An 18,410-nucleotide genomic window follows, 5' to 3' on the forward strand; every position below is an offset into this window, starting at 1 on the left:
GGAATCTGTAGAACACAAACTTTTGTATTAAGCAGCCCTAAGTAAAAGCTGGACTAAACTAACAATCTAAGATTCCAGTCTAATGATTTTATTTTTTAGTAACATAAATTACAGAAATAGTAATAAAAATAATGACAATTTTTGCTTTGGCTTTGAATAAGAAGATTTTAAGAGCATTCTATGCACCCCTACACACACCCTTGGGTCTCAATCAACAGCAAGAGGCCTCCCCTCAGTGCTGCTACCCAGACTGACTGCAGAAACAAAACATTTGTCAACCACAACAGCATCACCGCAGAGAACCCTAAAACGATCAATTAATACAATCCTTCACTACTGCCACAGTACTACAACAGAAAACACTGCTGATCGTTCACTGTAATAAAGGAACATCTTTGCTGAAATTAATTCTAAGATCATTAAGTCCTTCCTGAGTGCCAAAAGGGTCAATTCTTCCTCAAGAAAGACTTGAGTTTCCAGCTTCCAATTTAAGAGTCAGAATCAAAAAGCAACATGAAAATGTGGGTATTTGCTGGCGTACAAATTTTGCCATAGTTTGAAGGAATACATAACAATTCTTGCATTCCTTTCATTCAGCTGTCACAACCTGGGCAGCCCCTTGTCTTTGTGCTGAGTTGCCATCACACTCAGTTACAGCCTGGCCCAGAGTCCAGCTGTGGGTACAGAAAGATTCTGAAATATTACAAAGCCTGTAAACACTCTAATGGAGTAAAGAAATCAGTTGTGACAAAGATTATTTCCATTTCAATTTTAAATAGACTAAAATGCTGTGATCCTCTGCCATTAACTTTTTAAAAAAGCAGTACTTCAACTTCGTTTTAACTTCTTCAATGGCTGCTTTTGCTGTATTAGAGCAATTCATGCAAGGCACACATTCCAGAAACAAAAAGCTGCACTTTTTTCAGGGATCAAGACCATGGCAATAACATTCAGAACTGCACCAGGAAGTCCCAGTGATAGGATCTTACTTGGTAAACAGCAGGTGTAATGGGTGATGTCATGTCTTGCCCTGTCTCCTACATTTTGATGTCACAAGAATGTAATTACACAGCAATAACCACACCTTGGCAGTCTTAGTACTCAATTGGAAAGCATGACAGTCACATACAGATTCAGGTCATTAAAATGAAGACTACCCTGAAACACCTGTCTTAAAAAAACCTTCAGTCAACTCACAACCAAATATTTATGATTTTAAAATAGTATTTTTAACCATATATTAGCTTTGTTTGAACCAGTTACAGTAAGAGCAGCAAAATAACTTATTAGTATAACTATGAAGTTGGGAAAAAGAAGAATGAGCTTTCTGGTACATGTGCCCTTACCCAAAAAACTGATCAAGTTCACACAATGTAAGGAACAGCAGCACTTCAATGAGATAAACACACCTAAATGTAAAAGTAATGCTTCACAACAGGAATAGTCCACTGGATTACAGAGGAATAGTTCTGAAAAATGTTACTGTAATTTCAGTCTTTACATTGTACCTGAAACCCTGCAAATCCTATCAATGGTCATTGTGTTATCCACATTAGTTTTTCTGTTTCCTATGATTCAGAATTGTTTTGCCCTGTTCCTGTAAAGCACAACAGGAATTTAGATTCAAGTATATATATTATTTATGGACAACAATATGTCATTGGTAAGTAAATAAATGCCAATTAAAATGAATGTCTTGCAGACAAACAATAAAAATTAAATCCTTTCTCCAGAAAAGGAATTACTTCAGAAGGGTAAAGTTTGCTTTTATTAGATTGCACTTCCACTTAATTACTTAAAAAAAACTGAAACAACAAAACCACTGTGGTACACAGCCAGATAATCATAGACTTTCAACTACACTTTCAACCATAGCATCACATGACTTATCCACTACAAGCTCATTGAGAAAGTTTTGGAAGATGCTTCTCAATGAAGTTCTAGGTATTATAGTTCTATGAAGAACTATCCAGACACTGTTCTTCAGAGAGGAGGCAGTTCTGGAAGAAAAACAGCTTACAGAAATGACATGTTGTAGTTTTTCTAAGTTCCAAAAAGAGCCTTACACCAGCTGCCAATAAAGCTCTGAACTTGAGAAACTGAGTAGGTAAGAGTTACTTACAGGACAGTTTTCATACTGAAAAGCCACTGGGAGTAAGGATAAAGATGCAGATTTAAAAGGAGGATAGGGGACTACAGACAGAAATACAAAGTCAACAATTAGCTTAATCAGAAGTTCCATTTACGTGTGTTAAGAGTGAAACAGAAGCTTTTAGAAAGTCTTAAATTTTCAAAGCAGAATACTTAAGTTAGGTGCCAACATAAATCTATTTCAAGAGCTTAAAGAAAAGTGACTTGCCAGTAACTTTAGTTCTCTTAGCCTTCCTCTTCCACATCCTGCAACTGAAACAAGTCCACTCAGACTGTGCTGCACATCAGCCAAGGCAGCAGAGGCCCTGGTTCTGTGAGTCACAGACAGAGACACGAGACCTCCCCTGCGGACAGTCAGCAACTCCCCTAAGTACCAATTACACCTTGTCAGCCAAGGCAGAAAGGCAATCAAAATACCTTGGTACTGAGAGCCTTCAGATCTAAAAAAAGCATAAGGAATAGGGATAAACAGCTGGAAGTGTAGGCAGCGAGTGAAGCAAGAGGTATTACTTTTCTTTGCCAGAAATTAACCATTCTCCACTTTCCAATATAAGGCCACAGTCACAAGCTGTAGCTGATTGGAGGCAGGCTGGCCTTTCACAACATCTGCAATACTTACACAGCCATCGATTCAGTCTGATCCAGATACAATGAAAATATATCAGTTTGGCAGGTAACCTCACTTCCTGCTCCCCACGAGAAAGCAACAGAGAACAACAAATACACCTGGCTGGATGAACCAGCTGAGCCTCATGGGCACAGAACAGATTTCCATGGAACTGCAGGCTAATATTTAAAAAAGCAAAATTAAACTATCCATGTTCTCAAAAATAAATTACTCTGGTAAACAGCCAGGCATTTTCCTGCTTTGTGGCAACCCTTTCACAAAACACTTCGGCAAAAAGATACCTGACAATATTAATGAAGGAGACAGCTCTAAAAGAGGCACAGAGTCTTTAAAACATCTGTGATGACATTAACACACCCAAGGTGACATAGACCAAAACTATATGCTCCTTGTCTCTCAGAAAATTTCAAAGAATCTGAAATTCATCAAAGGATTGACCACATTTATCATGATCCTGCCTCATAGAAGGCTTCCACTGGAATTTGAGAAAAAGTAGATTCTTGACAGCTGTGATGTCTGGAATTAAGTGAGATCACAGGTAACATTCCCAAGGGATTCCCAATGGGAGTACTCATTTATGAGGTAAGGCTGTCAAGTGTCAGCAATGTTAATAACTTCTGACTGCAAAGAAACTTCTCCCCATGGAAACTCTCTTTGTCATCAACTTGATTCATCCCCTCGATTCATCGACACCCCAGTCCATGCTGCACCTCCACAAGTGCAATCATCATCCAGTCAGGGACAAACCATCTGCCAGGATTCCCAACCATACAGCACACAATTCCCTCCCATGAGCATCTCTTGGATGAGACGGGGACAGTGTCAGAAGCAGGAAACTTCTTAGCCAAGGAGTTAAATCCACTACACCAAACCTCAGGGGTGTCCTTCGGAGAGATTCATATTCTAGAAGTGGATATCATCAATTAGTAACTATAGAAAAGCTGTGACTTCCTCAAGGAGTGAGCCCATACTATCTTAAAGGAGGCAGAAAACTACCTGGGCTGCTGCTGAGAGTGCTGCAGAGTAACTCCCACAGAGTCCAAGTGCTCTAAGCCTGGTTTACTCCCTACAGGACACAAACCACAGTACCCAATTCCTAAAATCAGTGAACTCTGGGAACATATCGCAGCTCCTTCTAGGGCAACCAGGGCCCAGGACACAGCAGGAGCAAGAGAAAAGTATGGTGCACACACTGTTTTCATCTCAATGCTAAAACACAGCTGGAAAATGTGCTCATTCCTGGCAGCCACATCCCAATCCTAGACTTTGAGCAGAAGACGCACATCTAAAGGCAGATTCTGCCCTTCTGCTGATCTGACCTAAAAACAAGGAGAGCATCCTTGGAAAGAGCAGACTGAGGAGTCTGCCAAGGGCATTTCATTTTTTTAAATCAAAATTTGGAAGCCCAAATCCTGAAGTTGTCACTGGGAAACCTGGAAGCTCAGAAGAGACCTTGACTGTGGACTTGATCTCCTGGGAGTACTGTGCCTATACCTACCATGTCCAGACCATTAAAAAACTAAGAGACAGGCAGGCACTACCAGGACCCATTAACACCTAAAAAATTCACTAAAGCACCATGTGAAAGATCCACAGTGTTAACAGGAGCAAAGAGTTACTACAGACAGCAGCAGCCAGGAACATGAATGCAGAGAGGCTCATTTACAGTTGTTCTCTGCATCACATTTCTGACCTAGACAAGACACAGCTACAAAGAGCTAGGTCTGACTTCACTAGGTCTGTGCAAGTAACTCATCAAACTGTCAGCATCTCCTAAAATCCAGCAGCAGAAAGGGATTGAGCACCTGTCCTTAAAGACAGTCCTGAGGGAGAACAAATCTGAAGCAAAGTATTCCAAACTTAGCACTCCCCTTAACCCAAGTATCAGGCTCCAAGGGAACACATATAACATATATATATTTAAACTTATCTCCTGCCAGCACATTCCCCCCTGAGGAAGAATAAAATGAAGATGGAACAAGGAGTGCTCACAGAACTGATACACAACACCCCAGTTCTGAGCAGTCAGCCACGACTGCAGGTACAAGAACAGCTCATGCACAATAGCTCAGTCACCACCACCTGGAGCACTGCAGGGGGAATCAACCTTTTGAGGTAGAGGGGAAAAAGAAGAGGAAAGAGGACAAAACCAGAGTATCTAAATGCAGATGAGTCAAACACTGAGGGCTGTGCAGTTCTGCAGCAAGGGACAAAGGAATGCATCACCATCAAAGCTGTACAACACAGACCTCATGCTTAGAGGCACATTTCTTTTCCCACCTTTTTTAGTGGAAAAAAAATCTAGTTCATTTATGGCAGTGACCCTGAGCTCTTGCAACTGAAAGATTACAAATGACATACAGAAACAACCCATTGTGTTTTCAAGACTTCAATGGTACAAAGGTTTGATTTTACAGATGGATTTGGAGTACTAGTCCCCATCACACCTAGCTGGCATGAATGCAAACTAAATTTCCTTCTGTCCTCTGTGACACAGTTGTGACAAGTCCTGTACAGTCTGCTGTCAGTCACACTGCTTCACCCAGCCCCCTCTGTTTACTCCTCACATGAATTTGCAACCAGCCATGTCTAAGTCTACCTTACCCTACCATGCTACTTCCATTCCTTCAGCTTTCACAGTTACCATTATTCTCTTTTTGTTCCTGTGATTTTACATTAACAGCTGTACACTGAGTATTTCTCATTTCACCTCTGCTACACAATTGATCAAGAGACGTTTCAGTGGAAGACTTTAAAATTGTTTGAGATCTTTGAGAGGATTTCCTTTTTGTTTATTAAAATACTTCAAGCATTTTATTTCACCACTAAAACCATCTAAAGTTCTTATAAATAACTATTCATCCTTATTAGTTCAAAGCAAAGTACTATTTGATACACTGCTCAAGTGTGAAGTGCTTCATGTTTGCTTTCTTTAGAAAAAAACAGGATTGCAAAGACTTTTTGCTCCCTATCTTGAAAACATAATTTTACAGTAATTTTTTTCTGACCAGAAAAACATTTTCTACTTCAATTCTTTAGGATAAGGGTTTTATTAAAATAAAAAAAAAGAATAAAATAACAATAAAAACAACCCACAGAAAATATTTCACCTTTCAAAGGGTCTTAAAAGCATTACTTCTCAAGCTGCTATTAAATTGCTTTTCACAGAAAATGAAAGCAAGACCTAGCCATTAAAGGACTGTTACAGTGATGAAATAATAACCAGCATTAAGCTTTAACAAAAAAACCCCTCATTTCCAAGCCTGAACATGAGTTATAATTTTCCCTGTCTACTTTCAGAAGACAGCACTACAAGTTTTATCAGCACAAGTTTACTTTTGATTTACTATTAACAGCTGTATATTACAACACACACAATGCAATTTATAGGGGTTTTCTTCCCCTTGGCACTGTGCCCATCACTCACCCGTAACGGCATCATAAAACTCTTCTTCACTGTTCATCCTTCAGTGTGAAACCTCTGTGCAGCCAGTGCAGCTTCCTCTAATGCATTGTTGAACTTGATTTAGAGATTAAGTATCTGTATGCTGTCAGGGTCTTCTCTTGCAAATACCCAGCTGCTTTAGAGGATCTATTTGACAAGACAGGGAAACAAAATTAGCATCTTCCACAGTTCTCCTGTGTACAAACACTCACACTTGACAAACACTAATTTTTTTGTTTCTTCCCATGGCAAAAGATGGATTTTTGCATTCATAAGTAAACAGCTATCTTTGATATCACAGTAATTTTGAAGACAGCTACTGCCTGCCACAAGGACAGCTGAGAGAAGTGCCACACTTCTGTTTGTATAAATACTTCATATACATTACTGTAAAACATATCTTATTTACAGCAAGGTAAATTTCGGGCAAGTACAGCTAGACGGAGCAGAGAACTGACAGAAGAAAAAGCCAGCTGGCAACCCAAAAATTCTCCTTAGCAAGAGGATAAGCCTTCCTGCATCCTTAAGCAAGAAAGCTGGGAACAAGAAAGAACCTTTGTATCTCAAAATCTGACCACTGCATGAAAATGTTGGGCCTGACTGTACATCATGCAACCAATATGTAGTGACCCTGAGAGAAGTTTCGTCAGGCTACTGCTATGCACTCCTGAAGAGACAACTGGAGATTTTTCCTTCTAGAAGGAATGTAAAGAACCAACAAACTTTTCCTCAGTAGAACCACGCACTCTGCAAATAACTTACAGATTTATGTAGCAATCCAGCTCTACTTCATCGATACACTAAATTAGATTTTTTCCAGATGGTTGGCAATGGTGTAACGCAAACATTTTTACCTCACCCAATTCTAGTTTAAGGAGAAGAATGAGAAAATTCCGTTTCCACTCTTACAAATGTTCACCAGCTTCCAACAACGAGCCAAGTACACCACAATAAATGACAGCATGGCAATGCTATCAATATCTCCTCCAAAACAACCTCAATCTGTCAGTCTCAATTTTTTTCTGATCCTGAAGATTCCACTGCTTTTGTGACAGTAGTTTCTCCAGAGTAATTATAACTTGCACAATTCCATTCTAATTAAGAGAAACAAAGCCAGAAGCACACTCTGCTCCTAGGAGAAGAGTTTACCATGTTTGAAGCCAATTCCTTCTTCTTCTCTGCAAGAAACCAGACTGTGTGTCAAGTCTTTTTCCCTTCACTGCCCAGAACAAAAGCTGTTTGAATGTCTCACATACATACAGTTCTTCTAACTGTCCATTCAGAAGAAGGAGCTAAACCAGCCCATTACAGAACTCATCTAAGTTAATGAATTTAGTGTTTGCCTTGAATTATTTTACATCTTTCAAGGCCAGGTATTTCAGTTTGTCACTTCTCCCTTAGGAACCTCCCATTTCCTTGCTACTGTAAGATTTTATATCAATCTGTGCACCAGCAATATTGTATTTACAAGTCTTCACCCTCCAAGTATCTTTGAAGATGCAAGACATTTATGGTTTCAATTGTCTGCAAGCACTGAATCCTTCTAGCAAAACAGCAGCCAGTATTTCCAGAAGGAACTTATAGATGTACAAGATACAGCTCTCTCATGATCAGCATTACAACTACATTATTTTCTCCATGTTTTCTTCCATCTTTCCTTTTCGTGTTTAGTCTTGTACAGAAGAAAACACTTGTACACTTAGAAAAAAATTATGACTTAAAAAACTGTCAAATATCATTAAAGAAACTTAGAATAAATAAGGTCATACAGATGAGTGCCATTTTTCCCTCTCCCCTCTCCTGCACAATAATAATTGCATTACAAAAGGCCTTGTGAAGTGGAACTACATCCCACAGTGCAAAGTTTCACTGCAGAGACGACGAAGCTTTCCCATAAAAACACTCACCAAGTACAAATGAAGTGACCAGAATCAAAGACAAATGAAAAGCAGCGTTATGTTGTGCTCTCCTGATGTCTACCTCATGCCACACCTGAAGCTCACTTCTATTTGAAAATGAAAGTTCAATCATACGTATGTAAGTTATATACAAAATATTCATTAAAGTCACTTTAAATAACAGTCACAAATTGTCCTAAGGTGCTAGGAACATTTTAAAAAGGGTAAAAGAATATATTTTGCTGAGTTACACTAGGAATAACTTCACACTTATATCACTCCTTTTACATTCAGTTCTTTTATATAGCAGAGATTAACATGAATTTGCATGTAGCTGAACACACAATGGTAACAGCATTCAGATTTTATGAGCCAAAAAGTTGGGATTAAATCCTGTTCACTTACTGAGAGCAAAAGTTACTTGGCTGAAATGCCAAAAGACAGAAACATCCCGGTTGCTTCATATTCAGCATCTGTAATCTGTATTTCCTCCCCCATGTCCCTGATGTTCCCAGAAGAATTCACTTGCACACCAGCAACTGTGGTTAGCAACATTTATCAAAATTGCCACAGAAGGAAGGGTGCAACACTCCTGTATCAGACAGGCCTTCAGGAGCTCAGGACCAGCTGCTGCCCTGGAAAATCTTTCATAAAGCAAAAACATCCTATCATGGTCTCACCTTTCAGTCCCACAGTGTAGAAGAAACACAAAGCCTATCTGGACATTTTCTTGCCTACACAGTAATCATTAGGAATGTAACAAACAGGTTTCCACACAGACTTCACTTGTTGAGAGAACACTGTTTCAGCAGCTGAGGTTTGCTGGTTTAAAGCCTAAAATTACCTTAGTGGGCTTCACTTTCCAGGCAGGGCCAAGGGGCTGAGCCTGGGTGCCCAAGGCACAGACACCCCGAAATGTGCTTTCCCTGGGGATCTCAGCCCAGCTGCACTCACCAAACCATCTCATCAATAACAGGGAAAAGTAGAGGCACGTTAAGAGAACTGGAAATGCCTCATTTAATGATGACAACACACCCCTGACCACAACCAGTACAGATTTTGTGGTTTACAGAAACAAGCAACAAAGCTTATCTACTTCCTCATATTTTAAGGCTACGGATTGGTACGAACTAATTTGATTTATGATGGGATTTGTGTGCATGAGTACAAATGGCTACATTTATTTTTATTTTTGTATTTTTGCTGTTAAAAAGTGTCATTGGTACTGCACAACAACTCAAAAGCAGGTTATCTAAAGGGAGCTTACAGGAAAGGTGGAGAGGGACTTTCTACAAGAGCATGTAGTGACAAGACAAGGAGGAATGGCTTCACACTGACAGAGAGCAAGTTTAGATTAAATATTGGAAAAAAATACTCCCTGTGAGGGTGGGGAGGGCCTGGCACAGGTTGCCCAGAGAAGCTGTGGCTGCCCCATCCCTGGAAGTGTCCAAGGCCAGGTTGGATGGGGCTGGGAGCAACCTGGGATAGTGGAAAGTGTCCCTGCCCACGGCAGGGGGGTGGAATGAGATGAGCTTTAAGGCCCCTTCCAACTCAAACCATCCTATAATTCTGTGATAATCATTAAAACGGCTTTAAATTCTCATCGTTTACCAGAAATGGTCACACATTCCTGACTGATGACCACGGACAGCCCCTTTCTTAAAGGATGTGAGGACTTTGCAAAGGCAAAGGACAAAACAAAGCATGCAGCTGAAGTAAAAACTGCAGAAACACACCCACAGCACACCTTGAAATAGGTTCTACAGAGGGAAGGGAATTACTCAGATTGACATCCTGCCTTCCAGAACTATGTCTGTCACAGGAGAGGGAACAAACAGAAAGGGCTGTTCCTAAACATGGGACAGGTCCCAAGAGGAGCACGGGAGCAAACTCCCTTTCTCCCAGTGACCCCCACAGCCCTGATGCAGAGAGTGTAATAAAACAATTCGCACCACCCACAGCCCCAGCCAAGCTCCCATGACCAAGGAAGTGGTAGCGGATCTGTCAATCAGCTGGTTGTGAATAATGTCACACAAAGTGGTCTGTCTGTCAGCACAGAGCTGAACCTGTCCCTCGGCAGTGATACGGACCAGGTGATCTGGCTGCCAGTAACATGCTCTGCTTTCCAAAGCTCTGTGCAGGTCAAGTGCCCCCGACAAGGTCACAGTCCCCAGCAGTAGAAGGTACACAAACTCTCTTCCAGAACTACATCTGCTCCAGACTTTGCACAGTTCCTATTTAAAACCATTTCCTCCCACTTGAACTTATTTTTAAAACCAGGACAACAAAAGCGCAAGACTCTGCAAATCACTTTATAAACTGCCTAATTTGCTCCACGCATTCTGTGACGTGCATGTGAGCATCTCTCTGAGAGAAAATGCACATTCCACCTTCATGGCTTCTCTCCAAATCCAGCGTGTGGGAATCCACAGCCTTTATCTTGGTAAATTAATAATCCCTCAATTTGTCACCTCGTAGGCTTGTTCCTTCTCAAATTTCATTTTTCAGGAGAAAAATAATAAAAACAACCAGCTTGTTCCTCTGTCACCATGATCCTGGATCCAAGGAACTTATACACCAATTAAAGAACCCCAAAAACTTGTAGCCCTGTAAGAGTTTAAACCTGCAACTACCCTGACTAAATTAATTCGACTAGTTACTCCATACTAACTCGTTCTTCCAGGTTAATCCTCAACAAAGACACAGCTGGATAACCGAAAGTTACTCCTCCTTAAAGAAACATTTACATTTCTATAGAAAGACCAGCATGAGTGGCTCACTGGGCTGGAATGTGGCTCAGCAAGCTCAGGTTTGAAGCTGGCTGGGGACAGCTGCAGTGCCTTTTTCCTCCAGACCTCAAGCTGAAATTTCTCATCATGCAGCAATTCTGGAAAGCTTTGCTGACATCACCCTCCGAAATTAAAAATCCTTTTTTTTTTTTTTTTTTTTGCTTTGAAAGCACATGTTCTAGCTCTACACAACATATAAGACACTTGGTCCTATTCATTACACAGATATTGAATCTACTTGTGAAATCCAGGAGCATTTAAGTAAAACCAAGTACAGAATCAATAAGCAGTCACGAAAATAACCACAGACATTCACCAGCATGAGCAGGTAGGGTGTTAGGAGTTCAATACACTGGAATTAGAGTGCCACCAAAGAATTCATGAACTAGCACATTCATCAGCTTTTTCACATGCCTAACAAGGTTTTGTTGGATGTGCACTTCCACAGCAAATTAAGTTTTTTAACGTGAAAAGAGAAAAATTGCAAGCAATTAAGAAAAAGGGGAAAAAAAGAGTCACTTGGGACCTTCCTCATGAAAACCATTTTCATTGCTTTGATATGACAAGGACAAGGAGGGATGTGAACTTTTGAACTGACAGAGAGCAGGTTTATATTATATACTAGACAAGAATTCTTCCCTGTGAGGGTGGGGAGGCCCTGGCACAGGGTGCCCAGAGAAGCTGTGGCTGCCCCATCCCTGGAAGTGTCCAAGGCCAGGTTGGATGGGGCTGGGAGCAACCTGGGATAGTGGAAGGTGTCCCTGCCCATGGCAGGGGGTGGAATGAGCTTTAAGGCCCCTTCCAACCCAAACCATTCTGTGATATCCTAGGCTCAGGATGCACCTTCTGTCCAGAAAGAGATGCCCAAAGAGCCAGCAGAAGATCAAACATCCACACCCTTCACACTAACACCAAAAATATTAAATGGGAAATAAAAAGGAGAACAAAAATCCCAACAGTCTACAACATGACTGGTGGAATAAGAGCCAACCCCATCATCTCTTGAGTTGCCAGCTGAAATAAAACATAGCTGTAGTACTTCAAGGGATAGAAATAAATAACTTGAACTAGAAGATAAATATTCATGTGTGTTTGATTCATACACATCTCCTGAAAACATCAAACTGCAGTGTTTCATCTCTGAAGGAAAGCTTCAGCAAGGATGAATCTTAATTGACTTATGAAATTAGGTTACCAGCAACATTGGATCTAAAACATCTACAAAAATTAGCCAAGAAGCAATTTAATTGGCAATTTAGATTAACTGTTTTGCACTTAAAATCTTGTCAGCCAGAGAACAGCAGAATCCAGAAGAGGATTTTCTTTACCAAGTGAGATTTGTTTCTTACTCCACAGTTTGAATGTAATACCATCTCCAGATGTCTTGGCAAGATAAAGCTCTCTGCAAACACAGCAAGAGAAGGGCGACTTCCTTCTCAAATCTGTTAAATAAAGTGCAAAGAGGCTGAGTGAAGAGGATCAGTTGAACACCAAGCCCAATGTCAATTTTCCATTTCTTTGGAGATTGCAGCTGTCCTTACCACAGGCTTTTATGTAGTTGCGAGTTATTAAATGGCCTGGGGACAGTTCAGTGCCAGCACTTGAAACAATCATGACAACAAACTGAACATCTGAAAAGTTAGCTTTGAACAAATGAGCTGAACAATTTATGGCAGGCAGAACCATGTTCTGTTCTCTTAGAAATACCAATTTTTGGCGATGCTTCACAGGAATTAAGAGACAACTGAAACACTACAAGTCTGGGTTTCAAAGGAGTAAAGGTCACAAAACTTGTTTCTGCATCAGAACAAATGACAATAATTGTCCTACACACTAATCATTGCCCCCAGCACAAAGCTCCAGTGATGCTACCAGAAGTACTACTTATTTAACAAAAAAATTGTAAAGATGAAACTGGACAGAAAATATCCTCCCAGAATAGTGCTCAATTACCTATGGAACCCATGGCTATTCCTCACTTTCATTTCAGCCAAAAATTCTGTTCCTACAGCCAAGGATACTGGCTTGTAGAACTTCCTTCAAGTCTAACAAGACAAACAGACCAAGTAAACTTGATTCCAGCAGATCAGTATTTTCTGATGCAAAACACTTCATTGGAATTCATGCAGAATTGTGTAAATGTTCTCCCTTCTTAACACTACCTCAATATCTGAGACATTTTTCCACCTAGAGCATCTGGTACAGCATTTTTCAGACTCTGTACTCTTCCCTTGGAAACTATTTCATGGCACATAATTGTAAAAAATGGCACACACCTTTCCACGCATGATGCATAATGCTAGGTTTGATCAGGAGTGATAAATCAGCTCATTTCTAGCCACACTGGTAAAAAAAATAAATCATTCAATACTGTATTGTAAAGCAAGTTACTTCTTAGCTGTTTCCTGGGGATCTGTTTTATCTTACTTGTAAGAGATAAGGTGGGAAGTAATCAATAACTCCAAGCACACTGGCTTCGGACACAAGTGTCAGTAGATATACAATTAATCATTTATGAACCTTCTCTTTGAAGGCAAAATTAAGGCTGCTTGGGTATTTCTCATTATAATGCAAACACCCCTGCAAATTGATCACTGAAGCTTATGAACATGAAGACAGTTGCAGCATAAAACATCACTGGAGAAAACCCCTAGAACACCAAAAACAGTTACATGTTTAAGTTTATAGATCCTCCTCCTCAAAAGCAGCTTTGTCTCTGTGGACTCATTCCCCCCAGACAGGTGCAGGTTTACAATTATTCTGTACAAGGTATTTTGCAAAGAATTTTCACAGAGACTTAGAGAATTGTGACAGCAATTATATTGCAAATAAAGCAGGAGGACGACAGTGACTAACCCAGCGCAGAGCCCTACACTATAAGAAACCATATTTTTATACCTACCACCAACTTCTCACACACTCAGATTCCACAGCACGAGCTCATGCACACAGCTAACAAACTATTTGTGAAGGGGTTTTAAGACAATACGACAAATTTGCAAAAGCTTTAGGAAGTCAGAGTTTATGCTATGATTGAATTTCCTTTAAAGCTGCATTTATAGGAAATACCTAACGGATTCCAGTATAAGGTTGCTACTATGTTTGCTGCTGTCAAGACATTAAAAAAATAAAACAGAATTAACTTTGACTCCTCAAGACAGGACAAATATCTCCATTTGGAGTCCAGTTTTAATAAAGAATCCACCCAGCTATCTGCTCAGTACCATTAACCCACTTGGGTAACAAAATGTGCACAGTACTTTGTTTAAAACAAAACACGAGCATGTAAACAAAGTTATTTACACCCCTGAAGATGGGTGGCAATTTTGTTCCACTATTAAACAACCACTGAACAGTTTCATTGTTCTAGTGCAAAACCTAGAAAAAACCCATGCACGGGGCAGTTCTGCTCTCCTGAAAAAGTTCTCCTTTCAGTCAGCACACGCTGTTGAAGAGCCCCTTATGAACAGGCTGGTGAGAGAATTTCTCTGCAGCCTTAACACACACAAGTTTCATAATAGAGAGCTATTAAAGGGATTCTCATCATCACTTGATCGCCCTGACACGTTGTAGGGAGCAGAGGGAGCTGGTTAGTGAGTTAGTGAGCTGAAGGGAACGACGTGAACCAGAGACACCTCAGAATTCACACACTACCACCTCCAACCTCCACTGCCTCCAACTATCACTAGAATCAAAACACAGTGAGATCTACCAACAGATTCTTTCGGGAGCCCTGAAAAAATTTTACTCAGAAGTGCAAAAATAACGCAAGTAAAAATATAATGAAGTTATTTATCCAGTCATGAGAACACTTTTTTTGACAAATACCCTAAGCATGCAAATTTTGCAACACCCCAAAGGTTCACAGCATCCCAAGAGCCTTTATCTGACCCAAAACTGACCAGCACAGCAAAAGAACTGGAGTGGAACAGGAACACCACAGACAAGGTTTCCATTTGGTCTAACACCAAGCACAGACATTACGTGTCCAACACAGCAAAAGACAGCTCAAGTTGGGGACTATAAAACCAAGAGGGCCAGGACTAAAAAGTCCAGCTCTGTTTCTGCAGCTGCAGGGACAATTCACCTTTTGTGCACCCTCCCTCCCACCAGATGGATAAACAAGCCCAGGAAGACAACACTGCAGCCTCTGCATTTTCTGAATGGAGAGCTGCTGCAATTTACTACAAACCTGTCTCATTAAATTATGTGCATAATAAAATATACTGAATTAATCTAAATGATCTGTCTAGACCAGCAAATGAATTTCCAATTGTAACTGTTTTTAAGGAAAGAAAAAAAAATCAAGTTTAAGTAAGCTCAGTCTATTCTTGCCACTTATTGATCCTGAAAATTAAGACATTATCTTTGTGCACTGAATCAACAATACATTTTTAAAGAGTATAACTGAAAGTTATGGTAAACCACATTTGACACATTCTAATTGCTTGTTGCTCTCCTGCAACTTGCCACTACAAGCCTTTAAGGATACAAAGTAAATAATTACATCATCATACAGTTGTCTGCACAGCTGCACAGTAATTATTAAGATGCAAGGATTGAGATATGAATTCTTGAATTCCAAGTTCTGTGGTGGTCTATTCCATAAAATAATAAAACCCAATAAAGAACAGCTATAAAGCATAACCTCTGTTTTTTTGCAATAGGAAAAACATCAAAGTCCCGTATCTCCAAAGTGGCAGATACAGGGTGACCAACTTGTTCCTTGCTCTCACTTTCCAATTTATTCAGCTTGGAGAAGATGCCCCTGTGATCAGCTACATATTTTCAAGCTCAGCAACAACATTCAAGTTCTTTAGCACTCCATATTTCACACATCTTCTTTGCATGCCTCATTTTGTGCATTTCTTCCAAAAATTTTAAGAACCAAACATTTTAGTTACTTCTCAAGAGATAAACACCAAGCATTTTAGAAGATCATAGCAGTGTCAAATACAGATACTTCTTATAACCTCCATGACGCAGGTGACAAAACTGATGCTGAGGGAAGGACTAGAAAAATGGCACCTTGTAAACAGAAGGCCTAGAAATCAACAGCATGATGTAACATTGCATTTGTTCAAGGACAAGCTACTTCAAATACCAAAGCCAGTAAATTATCTGCTTAAAAATTCAGTGTACTTGCAGGCTAATCTTGCTTTCAAACAACAGCAAAGAAAAAAATCATCTGACTGGCACTACAAACAGTGATTTTAAAATATAGCCTTATCAAAGCAAAAAAAGCCTGATTGGGACGTTTTCCAGCCAACACTAAGATAACAGAAAGCAAAGCTTTCCACCTTTGTTCTAGGTCAGCATGTGTGAAGTTCACACAGTAGAATTCACAAGAAGAAAGACTGAAAGAAATACCAGTTTCAATCATAAGACCTGCCAGCAGGTACGTATCATGGAAAGCAGTAACAGTATTAAAACTGACTTAAAACCATCCAAGAGTGAAAACTATCTTCTGTGATCAGTTACCAAAAGATGTCAGCAAACAAATAACTAATAACCACACTGCTTTTCAGTATCACATCAACTGAAACCTTTATCCCATCTAGTCTTCAACTACCTGTAGGCACAGGTTTGTTGTCTAATCACCACTTTCTACCTCAAACTTTTGCCTTCTGTTTCTAAGATTATTTTGGCATGGCTGAAGAGCCAGTTCTGGAGGAAAAATGCCATATTTTTTCCTGGACAGCAGACATCTCAATGCTTCCTTTTGAGGACTTCCTGAAAATACAAGTTCATCATGAGCTGCTGTTGGTTCAGGAAACCATTCCTGATCAGAACCATTCCTGATCCTATCCCAGACAGCCCTCAACTTTCTGTCACGTGGTCAAACATCTGTATGCCTTGACAACTATTTTAAGAAAAAGCTGTGTTTACTGTAACTGAAAACCCAAGGGGTTACTTAGGGGGAAAAATCACTGCTCGGAATTTCTTGCTTCCATGCTAGTTTAGCCAGTTCTCCTACTCCCATCCCACGGCACAGCGCTTCATGTTTGGAAGTTACCCAAGTCACTGCTTCCAGAAATTGCCCTGAGGCTTTAGAAGTCCCTGAGCACGCTGGTGTAAAGTTTGTTAAGATGATAACACATGTGGCTGCCCCCAGATGGCAAAATGAACATGGATTTATAGAACTTCAGAAGGTTAAGTTGGAACGATCAAATTTATTTTCCCTTGCATGCAAAGCCTTAGAGAAGGAAACACGATGGAAGAGTGATGCAAATCAACACTGCGGATCCATGTTCCCTTTTTACTTTTCCTGGAATCCCAAGTGAAGGCTATGTAATTTAGCTGAGAAAATTCACTGGAAATGGAAGAAGTGCTTGCGCTCAACGTGCTTTGGCAAATACTTCTGAGAAGGAACACAAGGTTATGGCACATGTAAAAGCCAGGAGGTGATTTTGAACCTACATTTGACATTCTGGCCTGCAAGTGCTGCACAGTAACAAACTGCTTCCAAAAGGAGTCCTGAACCCAAACATAAAGAGAGCACAAACACGACCAATAACCAAATTAAATAAATGGCAACTTATACCTTTATTACCATGCAGAAGTTCTGGTGGCATGTTATTTAAAGAAACGCCTTTTTTCCTGCTATTTTTCCCATCTTGCTTGTCTCCTTTTCAGGAGCTCTGTAAGAGAAACATCGAGTAGGTAACTGAAAAACAAAATAACAAAAAAGCCAATTCCAAATAAACCCCGTCTGCTCGCTGTGCTTCAGCTGTGACCTAAAAGGCCCCTTGAGGCTCCTGTACTGTGCTGAAACTGAGCCCAGCACATTCCTCTGGGGAGCCGGGTGTCGTAGACTCCTTTGCTGAACTACCCAGCTGCAAAAGCAATCGGAAAAAATATGGTAAAATCAGAAAAAGCCCAACGCTGTGGCTGACGGAGCTGCACTGACCCGCACCCTCTGCACAGTAACGTCCTTCAAACCCGGCTCATCCCTGGGGCTCTCCCCAGGCCCAGAGAGCCCCAGGGATGGGGTGGAACCGGGCAGGGCTCAGCCCGGGATGGGATCACAGCACCGGGCACGGCTCCGCACCGCGGAGAATCACCGCACCACGCAGGATTCACTGCGCCGGACACGGGCTCAGCACCTCACCACCCCACGGCTGCAGCACAGGCCTGCGGCCCGCAGCGCCCCGAGCCACCCGGGCGGCTCAAGGCCCCCTCGGCCGCCGGGGCGGGAGCGCACCGCTGGGGCAGCCGCTCCCCCGTCCGCCCCCGCCGCACTGACAGCGCGGTCCGCGGCCCGCCGGGGACGGGATCTCCGAGCCGGGCCCGAGCGGGGCTGTGGGGACGCTGGGGCCGGCGAGGGGAGCGGGAGCCCCGTGGGAGCGGAGCAGGGAGCGGAGCGCGGGGGCCCGGGGCCCGGCCCGCGGCGTTACCTGCACCGGCTCCAGCGACGGCCCCGCCGGCACCGCGGACACCGAGGCGGAAGTGCGGCCCTGGCCGCGGCGGATTGACAGGCGGCTCCGCCAATCGCAGAG

General features: G+C 41.5%; 1 protein-coding gene across 2 annotated transcripts in view; it reads right to left on the bottom strand.

Moving 5' to 3' along the window:
- The window catches only part of OSBPL2 (oxysterol binding protein like 2), a 34,849-nt gene extending 16,439 nt beyond the window's left edge, over window positions 1–18,410 (bottom strand). Inside the window, exons 1-3 of one of the 2 annotated variants that reach the window (XM_032126893.1) lie at window positions 18,309–18,410; window positions 17,456–17,552; window positions 6,207–6,371 (exon numbers count right to left, since the gene is read on the bottom strand). In XM_032126893.1, coding sequence (XP_031982784.1) covers window positions 6,207–6,243 — 37 coding nt within the window. In that variant the 5' untranslated portion in view covers window positions 6,244–6,371; window positions 17,456–17,552; window positions 18,309–18,410. Of the gene's footprint in view, window positions 1–2,359; window positions 2,385–6,206; window positions 6,372–17,455; window positions 17,553–18,308 lie in introns of those variants that run through there. The other variant, XM_032126894.1, reaches the window with a different exon arrangement.

The sequence above is a fragment of the Corvus moneduloides genome, chromosome 17 (genome assembly GCF_009650955.1).
Source record: "Corvus moneduloides isolate bCorMon1 chromosome 17, bCorMon1.pri, whole genome shotgun sequence".
Lineage (NCBI taxonomy): Eukaryota > Metazoa > Chordata > Aves > Passeriformes > Corvidae > Corvus > Corvus moneduloides.